We start from the raw sequence: 14,979 nt of genomic DNA, 5'->3' as shown, positions 1-14,979 counted from the left end.
TTAGGAGAGATTATACACTGAACTATACAATAGCTATTAATACAGTAAACACCATATTACAATTACAAAAGAATAGCTAATTACAATAACCATTTACCTGACGTGTGCTGTATATATGTTACACTTTCCAATATAAACATCAATCATTTCATTCTCAAAACTGTTTTATAAGGTTTGCTATCATTATCATTAATTTATAGATGAGAAATTTTACATATAAAATGTTAAAGAGTTTGCTGAAGAGAACAGCTTTAATAAGTGTTAGAGGCAAAGTTTAACATATTCTGGCTCTTAGGTCTAGGTACTTATCTTTGATACTAATTATGATAAATATACATTATTTTACAGTTTGAAAAAAATAACTTCTTACATCAGCCCCCAAATAGCAGGAGCATCAGTAATATTAGCAGCAGGAAATGCATAGCTAATTCTGTGTAGACCCTGGCTATCAGTGAAGAGAACCTTCCGTCTCCCATCCCCCAGTCTCCCTTACTATTGGACATATTTTCATATCCTTTGTATCCATAAAGGACCAGGGCCGTCCTCATGCATGCCCCCGACCCTAGCAGGTTCTCAGGATTCTAAAGCTCATCTCCATCTTGTCCATCTATCTGTCCACACTAGGAACAAGCATTTTTCTCTTTATTGGCTGTCAATTATAAAACAGCGCAATAAGTATTTGCCTTCAGTGGTGAAAAGTTGTATCAGATGTGTCTGGATATAGGATGGACTATATCCCAATAAACCCATCACAAACTGAAGGTATGTAAAAGGAGAATTCAAATAATAAGCATGACGTACCGAACATTACAGCATAACATGTTATTTACATGCATCCCAGACTCCCATGTTGTCTTATATTTGGGCAAAATAACCCAATGAAAGTGTATTGTATGTACACTAAAATGTACGTGACTATCTCCTGCCATGTGCTGAATACTGTACGGAAGTGAAACACCGAACAGAGTATGCTTTTGCTTTCACATGTTAGAAACAGCAGCGATTTAAATGAGAGCCCAGGATGAACACTATACAATAAAGAATCCCATGGCTTTCTTGCCAATGGGGATGCTTGACATCTGCATTTCTTTAAAGATCTCAGATCTCTGTGGCTGCACTGCCTACGGGGAGGCTTAACACTTGTGTTGTTTTAAAGATCCCTGGGAGTGTCCACATAAGCTGTTCACTGAATCCTGTATCCTCTAAAACACTGTGGCAGCTGTAATCCATCCTCGACTATGAATTCTCACAAAATTAACAATTAAATTTGATTTTTAAAAAATAGCTCAAATTCATCATCCAAGAGTAATGTTTGTACATGACAGAAGTGGAGAGCGGCAGAGAGAATCGGACATGTTACTCCTTAACACCCAGAGGTAGATTTTTGGTTATGAGAATTTAAATGTGTTTTTAGTCTCAGCCGCATGTTGGTTTTATGGCTGCTCGCTGACTATGATGGTGGCTGCTGGCTGCACTGTGCCACACATACGTTTCTACGTAAAAAACTTGGTGTAAATCAAATACACACAAAAAAGGTTTAAATGCGAGAAGGAGCTTGTTAAAATAAAACTTGGTGTCCGCGGTGCATTGTGGAGAGGTTGTTAAGTTTAAGAATGCAAACAAACATGAAAATGTTTGGAGACCTAACCATAAAATGATGCAAGCCGAGTCTTTGTTCCTGTAATGAGCCTGAGTCAGAAGAACAAACAAGGATATCTAGAAGGTTGCTCAATTCTGAATTCTGTGAGAAGGGTTTTGCTCCTGAAAAACACTTCTGAAATTGAATATTTTCACCAACATCCTATGTCAACCGAAAGGGCCCCCAGGGTCCACAGTTATGGTCAAGTTGCTAAGTAGCACTAGGGAAGGTTGTTTTTAATTAAAAAAAAAAAATCTGTTGTGGTACATTTTAAAGTGCAGCCCTTGGAACACATAGGGAAGAAGCCGACATGGAATTAAAATTTAAACCTGGAAGGAATCTGGGGACATGTTTGTGTTAGGGGCATCTCTGTGACAGACACAAAGGTCCTTGTTCGGTTCTTAGGCCATGTTTGTTAGGCACATTTGCTTATTTTTCAAGATAACGCATTAAGGAGTTTGACGCCATCTGGACTGGTCTGTCAGCTCTCAGCTATGGCATCATTCCCTGTGCTATATTTCATGCATCCCTGGAGTAAAGCTCCCTACATGTTGTCAGTTTTCCCCCTGCCCTGTTTCCCAGCCCCATCGTTTCCCACGTAGTTGGGTTTTTTCAACATTTTAAAAATTAAACATTTTTATTTTTTACATATACATTTATATTATTACACATGTATATAATAAACTACCTATAGCAAGAAGAACCAAGACACAATCAGGGATCATATAAATGTTACATTCTTAGTGTTTTGGCTATTTGTATTTGACAGCCTTGAAGAAAACGTCTTTCCTATTTTGGTGCAGCTAAAATTCTGAATATAAATCAGTCTCCATAACTTCTTGTCATTACCAATTTAAAACATCTATCTAGACCTAAAAACATCTTAAGCCCTAAACAACTAAGTTTCATTGTAAAACTAAACTATCTGGTCTTCAACTCAACCAGAGACATGAGAAGGGATAAAATTGATTAACTGAGTATGCTGGGAGTGCAGGTTAGTAGCTTTCCAAATGAGAAGATGACAGGGACAGTTTGCTACCTGAGCAGTCACCCAAAACTCTCTATAACACTGGAGCATCATTTTCCCCCTTCTGACCCAATATGACAGACATATTTGTGAGGCAGGAACTATTGAGGACTTGCTTACCCTGTCCTAGCAGAGTTTAGCTGTGGACTCAGCCTGCATCCAAGGTTGCCCTTTTTTAGGCAAAATTCTGTCTGTGGTAGAAACAAAGCCATTTTTCCCAGTGACTTTTTTGTCACATTTGAAGCCATCCTTATAAGGAGGTTCTTTGATGCTCATCATCCTCTTTGAGGTAGGCTGGGTGTTACTAGGAGTTAACCTGTCTCATTGTCAGTGAATCTTTAAAATAATAAAAACATTTTAAATGCCATATTCTGTATGTCTCTGAGGTTTTTGAAGACCTGATCTAACTATTTTACCTTATCTTTCTATAGAATCGTATCTATCTGTTGTTCCTAAGATGTATATTCTTGTGATAAAAATAGACTAGTAATTGATATGACCATGATTTGATGAACTAACAATTACCTTGTATAACATTTATTCTAAACAGCCTGCAATAGCACTTTCAAAGTATTGGAAGTAAACCTTGTATTATAACTGAGTTATATGGGCACAATACCTCATGTTAGAGTAGAAATGTATTTAATGTGTGTGAAAAAATCTTGCATTTGAATTCTATACCACTGTATCTAAAATTAAACTTATTTTGCATCTATATACCAAAATTCTACACCAGTGAATTAAAAATAACCTTGTGAGTGACAGTTGAGGCATTAAGTTGAGGAGTAGACTCACTAATCTGCTTTTTGTTCTATCTTCCCTGTATATTTCTATATTCTCTCTTCTTTCTTTTCAACTCCTATCTCCAAACCTAAGAATGGGAGATAAAGGAAAAGAGAGACACCCCTGAGTACTACCTTATTTTCTCTCTAAATAAGACCAATAATAAGTTATAACTAACTCCCCATTGAAAATATCCCTCTCTAGCCCAAGAAAGCAACCGAAGACCAACCGACCCCTTTAAAGGAAATGAAGCGTCATTCTCTTAAGGTTTCTTCTGGCTGATTTGGCACAAATAATTCCTTTATAGGGGCCCAAATAAGATTGGGGAAATGGTTAAACAAGCTAGGAATAGCATTTGTGGTCCAGTCCTAAATGCGGAGAAATTCCAGGCTGAATTAGAGTGCTGTGTGGGACAGTCTGAAATGCTGGACCAATCAGGATTGGAAGCTTTCTTTGAAGGTATCCTGGGAGCTGTCTTGTTCTGGTGGGGAACAGCAATGGAAGCACTTGGTGCTGGAACATGAAGGATGCAGGATGTCCGTATCCAGCATGCTGAGAGAAGTGACTCCTGTCAGGTCTGATCCAGTGTCTGTGTCCAGTTCTTTTGTTCTGTGTAGATGTTTTAAATGTTGTATCCCTTTATAAATAGTTTTTAAAAACTTAAAGTCTACTCCCCTGTTTTTGTTGTTTCTGTTATTGTGATCAGAATGTTTGTTTAGCATGTAAAACCCCTGGATTTGGTCCCTAGCACTTCAAAAATATGGAAATTGAGCATGGTGCCATATACCTGTAATCCCAGCACATGGGAGGCAGAGGCAGGAGGACCAAATGTTTAAAGTCATCCTCAGCTGCATAGAGACTTCAAGATCAAACTAGCCTCAAAACAAAATTGCAACAGTAAAACCCTTAAAGGTTTCCAATAGCTGTGTGCATGGTCTGCTCACTACTGTATCTCCTCTCACAAAAGGCCCTTCCTCCTTTCAGACCACACATAACTAATAGTAACTGCACTGCATGTAACTTGTCCTTTAGTTTAAGGGCTCTAAAATACAGGATTATTCCACTGTCTGTTAAGAACTGTACTGGTCCACAAGCATACCAGAACTCCCAATAACAGAGATAAAAATAAGAAAAGCTGCAGGACGGTCCCACCCCAACAGTCATTCTCCATCTTCTGAAACAGCTCACGGAGAGATTTTCTTTAACATGGACTGTCCTAAGCTTGTAAAGCCACGTGCATTCACATGTCATTTGTCAAGGTCTGGTCTTCCCTAACGAAAGAAGATTGGTACCAGTTCTAGCACAATTTGATGTTGGAGGTTCGATTATGACATTCTCCACAAATGTTTGGTTATGCACTTTCCCAAATTCCTGGAGTTAGTCATGAGGAAGAGAAGGCTGGTTAAAATGTCTACGCACAATCTTGGGCCAGCCTTTTTATAGCAGACTATTGATTGATTCCTCTCTTGAGTCCTCCTCCACTTCTCGATTAGCTTTGTTTCCAGGGCCACTAAGGTGAATGGCTCTTTATTTCCATGGGTATATATTGTGGTTTGTACATTTTTATTTTTATTTTATATAGAGAGTTTTCAAGAACTTTTTGCAAACTTTGTTTTATTAACATTGAAGATTTTTTATATATCAGTTACAAGAATAGTATTAACCTTAAATGAAGTAAAATTATGTCTTCAAATGCAGAGCGCAATATGAATGTTAGCCTTCAATATTGAAACACACACACACACACACACACACACACACACACACACACACACACACATACATGCAGCCCTGATGTCTATGACTAATTTGACTTCAAGTCCTGGTCTGAACTTCCAGTGGATAGTTAGGTTGCAGCTTCCAGAGTTTTCTATTGATGTGAGCAGTTTTTCCTGGATGATTTTTACTTTCTTACCTTAATATCTCATTCAAACACTTGTCTCATGTGAGACATAGTTTTTTGTATTGTTTTTGTTGTTGTTGTTTTTCGAGACAGGTCTCTATGTTATCTTGGCTATCCTGGGCTCACTTTGTAGATTAGGCTGGCCTCGAACTCACAGCGATCCACCTGCCTCTGCCTCCTGAGTGCTGGGATTAAAGGCGTGCGCCACCATGCCCAACTAAGACATGGCTTTTTATCTCAACCTCTTAGTCCTGTGACTTATATAAGAAAATTTGTCAGGTTGGCTCAGTAATTACGAAATAACTAGATTTACAGAATGTTAGCGATAACCCATGAGAAATCATAGCTGAAATAGATTTAATCCCCCCATTGTCTCACTCCTCATGGAATCTGATTATGACTGAAAAGAGAAAACCCAACAGTATGCCATTCCTTTTCATCCCACTGTCTACTGGGCGATTGTTTTCAGTAATAGGAACAAACAGAATTAATTGCGAGGTGTTTCATGTCCTAATTAAATTTTTCCTTCGTTTCAAAAGCAGACGTATTCACAAGTTCTGAATTGAGTTTTTATGTGTTCTGACTCCAAACGGAAGGTCAGCTTCGTACACTGAGATTGCCGCAACAGGATGCGTCAGAAGCCGTGGCACTTGACTATCATTTCAAGACATTGCAGAAGTAGTTCTCTGGCGTCTTCATCTCGCTAATGATTTTATAGGATCCCTATGTAGTTGGGGAACTAGCGTAGGACTTCCCAGGACCCACTGGGAAGATCCCTAAGCCTTTCGCCTGGTCAACCACTACCCTGCATTGTATGTTTTGAAGGAAAAAGAAAACCTCAGCAAAGCATCTCACCTGAACCTGTTGTTGTTTTAACAGAAAGGATGACTCCACAGGCCGAGTGCTCCTCCGCTGAGACCTCAACCCACGAGGAAGAGCAACAGGTGGGAAGGATGATGGCAAAGCGGGCGAAGATCATCCGGGAGCTGATACAGACAGAGAAGGATTACGTCACGGATCTGGAGCTATGCGTGCAAGAAGTGGTGCAGCCGCTGAGAAGCAAGCAGGTGAACGCATGTTTGAGATAGCTCATTATTCTAATGAAGTTCTTTAGAGCTTGATGGTTTGTTGTTGTTGTTTTTTTAAACACAGTTCCCTTTGCTTCGGTATCACAAGATTATTCACCCTCCTCACCGCAAAGTTCAGTTTCTGTACTAGTCATCTAAATGTCATCCCTGACTATGTTGTAATTGAAATTCTTTTTGCCTGTCCTCTACTCCCTAAAGTTTTAATTTTTGATTGAGTAATAATCACTCCAGAATGTACATAACTCTTATAAACATGTACAAGAATGTAGAATTAGCTGATGCTACTGGTTCATTAACTGATCAACTCTTCACTGTTCTTCAATAACTCCTTCATGTCTTCCTTCTTAACTGTTGGGGCACACACACCACCCACCACCTGTCATAGCTTATTGCCAAAGTATCTAAATGGACACATGACTTTCAGGTCACCATGAAAACAACTGTAGTTAAGTCTGAGGCCAACCATGCTTTGTTAAACCTGACACAATGTGTGTGTGTGTGTGTGTGTGTGTGTAGCGTTGGCTGTCCTGGACTCGATTTTTACACCAGGCTGGCCTTAAACTCACAGAGATCCACCTGCCTTTGCCTCTCGAATGCTGGGATTAAAAGTGTGTGCCACCATGCCCGGCACACTGATCAATCATCTTTTCTCTGTGTAAACTCATCCCACTGCCAGTATAAACAAGGCATTCTATGTAAGTGAAGGTTGGAAGAAGAAAATGGCAAAGCCAGGGAAGCAGCAGCAATATCTAGTTCAGCTCAGTGAACAGTGCACACATGAGTGAGCTTACCTAGCCCCTGGCTGGCAGTTATTCTCTGACAGCCACAGTGGCAAATTTTACCTTAACTTTAGGACTTTCTGTCCCAGGTCTTCACTGACATGAAAGCAGGCCACATTTCCCTTAATGGTATTACCATACGCTGTCGAGAAGGCAAAAGTACCCACAACATTCAGTGTTGAAATATTTAGTGGGAAAACAAGGTCTAGTTATTCTAGCAACAAGGGAAGAGTCTCTATGGTTTTTGGCAGTAAATCAAACTAAATCAAACTGGCTCAAGCTGGCTAACAATGTACTTGTATTTTCTATGTGTGAGGAAAGGAAAAAAGACATTCAAATATAATAAGAGGTATTTTTTGTTTATATTTATCTTCCTTTTTTCCTTCCTTCCTTTCTTCCTTCCTTCCTTTCTTTCTTTTTTTCTTCTTTCTCCTAATAGCTCTGGCTGTCCTGGAACTCTCTTTGTAGAACAGGCTGGCCTCAAACACAATAAAACCTGCCTGCCTCTGCCTGGATTAAATGCGTGGACTGCCATGCCTAGCCTTATCTTTACTTTTCAAAGACTTTAAGGGGGTCTATGCCAGCCCTCAGCTATTCAGTGCCTTCCCTAGAGCAGTGGTTCTCAGCCTGTGGATCATGACCCCTTTGGGGTCAAATGACCCTTTCACAGGAGCTGCCTAAGACCATCTGAAAACACAGATATTTACATTGATTCAAAACAGTAGGAAAATTACAGTTATAAGGTAGCAATAAAGTAACTTTGTGCTTGGTGGTCACCATAACATGAGGAATTGTAGGAAAAGGTTGCAGCATTAGGAAAGTTGAGGACAAAGCAGGTACACTTTTTTTTTTTCAGACTTCAATGGTAGTCTAATTGTGTGCCTTACACTTGAAATAGTGTGTTTCCTGGGAAATGGCAAGAGAAATAATCTGTAATTTCATGTTGCCAGAGCTTGGGAGATAACTCAGATGGTAAAGTGCTTGCCATGAGAACATGAAGACCCTAGTACCCCATAAACTGAGCTCATCTATAACCCCAGCTGTGGTGGGAACAGCAAGAAAAATACTTAGAGGGATAAGTGGCCAGCCACTGCAGCCAATCTGTGGCTTCCAGATTCAAAACTCACGTGGAAAGCAATAGAGAAAGATGCCCAATATTGACCTCTGGTCTTCATACCTGCTCACACAGGTGAATACATATGCACACGCTCATGCCCACGTCTACATAAACATATACATGTGCACATACCACATACACATACATACATACATATGCACACACAAAGTAAAAAAAAAAAGAAAAGTGGTATACACTAAGTTGTCTATATGCCCACATAAACAAATACATGTGCAAACACCATGTACACATACATACATACACACACATACAAAGTAAAAAAAGAAAAGTGGTATAAGTCATCTATCGTCCTGTTGTTCTGAAAGAAGCATGATAAATATAGGTTTCTATTTATATATAAAAATAAGCAGGATAAATAAGCACAAACATGCTCAAATATTTTTTGAAGTTTGGATACACGTTGGAACCCTTTCGCCGTGGAGAATATATTCATAATAGTTTCTATTGTAAACAACAAAATATTGAGTGGGAAAAATAGATCTCTGTAATTTAGGAAGGGATTGTGAGGAAAAACATGTTCATGGTCTCTAAACTCAGGTCCTAATTTACAGTGCTGGGGACACACAGGTTGGCAGTTTGCTGTTTCAGGTCCCCATGGCAGGGACTGGGTCAAGCCATTGTTCTATTTGAATGTAACACACTACATCCATGTCCTGCCATGCCTGTCCCTCAGGGTCCATACTGAGTGGCCCCCAGTCTGTGACAGGGGGATGTGGAGGAGGGTGTCAGATGGGCAGTTGTATTTGGTCCTATGGCTAGGAGCAATGTAGGAAGGGCCTATAGGTCCTGGAACACTCAGCTTCCTGTTTCTGCCCCCAAGTGGTTACATATGGGAAGAGCTCATCAGCTCTGTGAAAACAGTGCAGAACAAATTATCTCTGAAAGGAAAAAAAAAAACAAAACAAAAAACAGGAGGGAAATGCATATGCACCATAGTAATGAAAACACACTTAAATGCAGGATAACGGAAGTTTGTACAGGAAAGGGATGGACATGGCCCAGTTGATTTCCTACGAATTCTAATCTATATTGCTATGTTTTAGCTCAGTGAAAGGCTTTTATTTTCCCTTTGAGAGGGCTGTGGCTTTTAATGGCTCCTTCCTCACCACAGTAAACCGTTTGTGTTCATATGAAGGATAGTAAGCATTTTGATGCTCGTTCTGGAAATCTCCAAGCATTCTACTTCCTGCTGTCTCTTCCAGGCTGGACATCTCCAGTGCCGTCATATCCCCAGAATGCTAGGTTGTGGCTCTGTGTTCGGCTCCTGGCTGTCTTTCTGCATGAATAACAGATGCACCAGCAGAGCTGGTGGACTGCTGGCCTGGCATGCAGTTCCAGTGTTCCTGCTTGGCATCATGCCGGAAATAACTTGCTTTTTTCTGGTCCCTTCTCCACCTCTCTCCCTCATCCAGACACTCAGCCCACTGGTCCTAACAAAAATTCAGAGTTTGGACCATAATGCAGTCTTGCCCCTGTTGTGGAACAAAAGACAAAATTACTGTTATGAGAGTTTGCTGAAATATAGGATTAAAGAACAAGCAGAAATGTTTTATCTAGAAATGATCAAAACAGGTTCAGCTTTTTCAATTAGATGGGAGACACAAAGAAGCAGGCATACAACCAGGCTTCCCAGAGCTGTTCGCTAAGATTTTGTCTTATAATCAATAGAAGAGCTATACATAAGGCAATGTTTGGTCATGAACTTTTGTTTCACAGAAAAAAAAGTTTCCTGTCCAAATTGTCTTCTCCAGTTGTTGTCTCCATGAAAAGAACACTGTGTTTATTTTGTTTAACAAGCAGCCATGGGATATTTTCTTTTTTTCTCTTATCTAATGTCCAATTATAACACACGACACTTCATTTGCAAAAATTTCAAGTTGTGTAGACCAAAAATAGTCCTTTTCAGCTGAACAACCACAACTTTAACCTTAAAGTGAGTTACTGTCCAACGTCCCATTTCTTCCATGGCTCTGAACTAAGTGGAATGATTCAGTTGAGTATTTTAGATGCGTCTTAATTGTACAATCACTGCCCTTCACTCGTAAACCATCCTGTCCCACCTTATGAAAACCCAGTGTTCTGAGCTTTAATTTTGATAGCCAGTGCCATTAAGGAAACCAAGAAAGGGCATATGAGATCCCGTTGTATTATTTCTTACAATTACATGTAAATCAACACGTATTTCTAAGTGAAAAGCTTAATTAAAATCTAATGCTCTTATTTTCTCTGTCCCCTCCCTTTCATTCTAGGTCATCCTTTCAAATGTGTGTATGATTTTATATGAAAAATAATTTTTTTCTATCCTTTACCTTGTTCATCCTCTCAAGTTTTCTGTTTCTTTTTCATTGTGATTTTAGTGACGTTGAAAGAGCCATTTAGCCATACAGAGACATATTAGATAATACAGAAGAAACATTATAGTGTATAATAATCTCTCAATGTGTCTTTCTCCATGTATCCCATGTATCTCTTGGGCTATGATTAGAAATTCCAGAAATCCTTCTGCATTGTGAAAAGGTCCACTCATTTTTTTACCCATCTCTTTCTCCTTCTATTCAGTCTTCTGCCTTGTAAAGTCCAGCCATTCCTGAGGCCAAACTCCTCCATCGCAAAACCCCATCAACTTTAGTCAACACAGAGATCAAAGGCAGGATGGTTACACAAAAACAAAGGAGCCCAGGAGGCATGGGAGCAGAACAAATACAAATCTGGGTATGGAGAAAAAAAATGCCAGCTATCTGTAACTAAGTTATTGAAGCAATGGTTCAAAAGAAATACACGTGAGTTTCTGACTCTGCTTTATATCAGATCTTTGCGCTACTATGCTGACTTAAAATATCATATTCTTGCTGGACATTTCCTTTAAACATTGGTACAGATATTCTTCACTTTTTATGAATACTGACATTTTCATGTTAGTAATATGATATCCCAGTGACAGTTGCTGTGATTTATATGGCTAGGTTAGAGCGTCAGCTTTTTGCCTGTTTGTTTGTTTTTGTTTGTTAAGCAAAGACTTAACTACCTCTCTGTGTGAAATCCAATACTTATCACGTAATCTAGGCCATTACCCTCTGTGGTAAGGCCAGATTCTTGAAGTCCTGTTGTGCAATCCAAACAGTGAGCAAACAAAACCACCAGTGGAAAGCCGGGCGTGGTGGCACACCCCCTTTACTCTAGCACTCAGAATGTAGAGACAGGAAGATCTGGAGTTTAAGGTCCTCCTTGGCTACATGGGCAGACAGTTCACAGTCATCGTGGGTTACCCAAGATGCTGTCAGAAAGAGAGAGGCACACACACAGAGAAGAGGGAGACAGGCAGGGTGACAGAATAAGAGGGAGCCAGAGAAATGACTTACTGGAGAACTTTCTTTCTTTTCTAAAGTTTTGTTTTATTTTTAAAATTGTATTGTATGTTTTATGGTTTTGGGTTGTCTACCTCCATGTATGTTTGTGCGCTACATACATGCCGGATGCTCTTGGAGACCAGAAGAAGGCACCAGATGCCCCTGGGACTGGAGTTACAGATAATTGTGAACCACCACATAGGTTCTGGGAATCAAACCTAGGCTACCTGAAAGAGCAGCTAGTGCTCTTAATTGCTGAGCCATATTTCCATCCCTAAAGCCTTATAAATAGGAGAAATTACTGTTTGTTGATGGACAGGAAAGTTAACTCAATAGGCAAAACCACAAGATAAAACAAGCAAACAAACAAGTCCCACTTGCCATGCGAGTGAGGTCTTGAGTTTGGATTCACAAAGCTGTACACAGTAGGATGCACATGAAATCCCAGCCCCCCTAAGAGAGACAAAATGCAGAGACAGGTGGATGCTGGGAGGTTCAAGGAACAGCTGTCCTGATGTGTACAGTGTGGAACAACTCAAGACCCTGTCTCACACAACATGGAAAGTGAGGATGGACACCAGAAGTTGTCCTCTGACCTCCACACATGCCTGTGCAAGCATGTGCCTGGACACATACACACATACACATACACACACACACATACACACCCCACATGTGTATACACACACATTTAAAATAAAAAACACAAGCAGAAAAGAGTTTTTAAAGAAAGCCATAGTTATAAGATATTAAAATTAAAAATTATACAAAGTATTAGTATTCATATCCAACCTGCCTCTCTCAAGCACTGACATGAAGCCACAGACTTCCCTTCCTTTCCTGTCTCCCCACGAGGGACATTTCAGTGTCGCCATCCTGGAAGACACATACATAGCTTGCTGTCATATTGGATTCAGAATCAGTTGAAGATGAAGTGATATACAGTTTTCTACTGAGCAGAACCTCTCTTTTTGGAGTGGAGTCCCTTCTTTGCTTGTCTGGGCAGCCTCTCAGAAATGAAAGGATCTTTTTTTGATCCCAGTATTGCAAGGATTTTTGCTTTTTGTTTTTGGGGTTTTTTTTTTTTTTTTTTTTTTTTTTTTTTTTTTTTTTTTTTTTTTTTTGTTGTTGTTGTTGTTTGGTTTTTCCAGACAGGGTTTCTCTGTGTAGCTTTGGCTGTCCTGGACTCATTTTGTAGACCAGGCTGGCCTTGAATATTGCAGGGTTTTGACAGAGATGGTTCTCCTACAGTTATATTTATAAATATCTTCTAAGCTCTATTCAGGGTGACTGTGGTTTTCTCTAATTTTTCAAATCTACAGTCCGGTCAGAACCTGCTGGGGCAATGAAGAGATAAATAAACAAAATTCTCAATTCAGGGCAGACATTGTCATTCTCAGAACTGAAAAATCAGAGCTGTGATGTACAGGTTTTTTTTAAAACCCAGGAACATCCCAGTCAGCCAGGAAGATGGTTGATCCTGTACTCATTCCTTCTCTTCTTAGAGCTGAGATGCAGATACAACCATTTCAGTTGCTCGTATTGATGAAGAGTGAGCAATGGCATGCCATGGTTATGCTAATGAGCACACAAACATCCCGAATGGAAAGCTTGTGCACTTGTGGCAGGCCTACTTTGATGTAGATCATTGTAGGCATGTGTATCGGTACAAGAGCCATAAATCTCAAATTCCAAAGAGTAACACTGGGACTAGGAACAAGGAAACTGTAAATGTTCCATTGGGAAGAAGAACAAGGACCTAGGCAAGATGGCACACATCTGTAAGGACCTAGGCAAGATGGCACGCATCTGTAAGGACCTAGGCAAGACGGCACACATCTGTAAGGACCTAGGCAAGATGGCACACATCTGTAAGGACCTAGGCAAGATGGCACACATCTGTAACCCACTGAGTCAGGAGAATGACAAGGTTGAGACTTGCCTAGGCCACAAAATGGGTTTTAGTACAGCACTGGTAAAATAGTGAGATCCTGTCTCAAAATAGAAATAATAAGGGATAAACCTCAATGGTAGAACATTTGCCAGGCATAAATAAAGCCCCAAGGTCAATCTCCAGTAGAAGAGAGAGTGGGGGGACACACACACACACACACAGAGGATCAGAAAGGAAATACATGCTGGAAAAATAAATTTTTATTAATAATGACCTTTAAATCAGTGTTTTAGGCACAGACAGGGTTGATGACTTGATGCATCAGTGAATTGACTAATTTTAGGTCATTGGAGTATATAATATATGAAATTCAGTTTCTAGTATAAAAAAAATCCCTTAGAGCCAGTAGTTAGAGGTGATGGGTTTTTTACAGTTATGAGAATTTGTAAAACAAGAAAATGATTGACAGGAACAGTTGGAGTTCAGAGAAGGGACAGATCCCTTCCAGACTGGGCAGTGTTTCATGGAGAATGTGACACTTTAGCTGAATACACAAACTAGATGGTTAATGTTTGTCAAGATCCTACTGTGCCTAATGTCTGGTATTGCACTCTTCATGGATATCGTGTAAATGTGTGCCATGATCCCTCCCTACGAGAGTGTAGGAGAGGTCAAGAAAATGCCTCCCAAGCACATAGCCGCACAAACAGCAATCGCCAACATATTTCAAGACGACATTAGAAACGATCAGGACAGAAGGCAGCTACTGCTTAGTTATGCTAATTAGTTATGCAGCAAACAATTGCTTTAGACATTAGCAGAGGAAGTTGCTTACTTCCCTGACCTATCTGCTTCACTCGACAGAAACCACAGACTGCTGCTGCCCCCATCTCTGTGACTGCCTCAGAGCCATTCCTTTACAGCTTGACCTGGTCTCTATACACTAGTGTAGTTCAGGGCTCAGAGGGGCTCTTCGTAGTCCACAGCTTTCCATGCAGTACATGATCTGGGCTATGAACCCCAGCTGTGTTACGATGGCTGGCAAACCTCAGCCCTGATGTTGACCTGAAGTCCTGTTCTGTTTATTTGACCTCTTGCTCAACTCACTGTTTGGTGACTACAAGGTATCTCAAAGTCAGCATGTTCAGAACTCATTTCCTGGTTCCCTTGAACATTCCCTTCTCCAGCTACATATGTCCCCTGAAGCTCATGTGTTAGGCAACACAACAGTGTTGGGAGAGGGAATTCTGGTGGGATTAATGCTCTTATGGAAGGGAGATTATTTTTAAAAGTAGTTTATACCTCTATTTCATACATTTTCTTATTCCCTTCCACTTTCTTTTACAGGATGAGACAGAATTGATGTCCTCACCAGTTTTAA

General features: G+C 40.1%; 1 protein-coding gene across 1 annotated transcript in view; it reads left to right on the top strand.

The window, feature by feature from the left end:
• The window catches only part of Arhgef38 (Rho guanine nucleotide exchange factor 38), a 115,405-nt gene that overhangs the window by 31,410 nt on the left and 69,016 nt on the right, over nt 1–14,979 (top strand). Inside the window, exon 2 of the mRNA XM_051165511.1 lies at nt 6,232–6,419. Coding sequence (XP_051021468.1) covers nt 6,232–6,419 — 188 coding nt within the window. The remainder of the gene's footprint in view (nt 1–6,231; nt 6,420–14,979) is intronic.

The sequence above is a fragment of the Acomys russatus genome, chromosome 23 (assembly GCF_903995435.1).
Source record: "Acomys russatus chromosome 23, mAcoRus1.1, whole genome shotgun sequence".
Classification (NCBI taxonomy): domain Eukaryota; kingdom Metazoa; phylum Chordata; class Mammalia; order Rodentia; family Muridae; genus Acomys; species Acomys russatus.
Note: the sequence above shows the minus strand (reverse complement) of the source record. Positions and strands in the feature narration are given on the sequence as shown.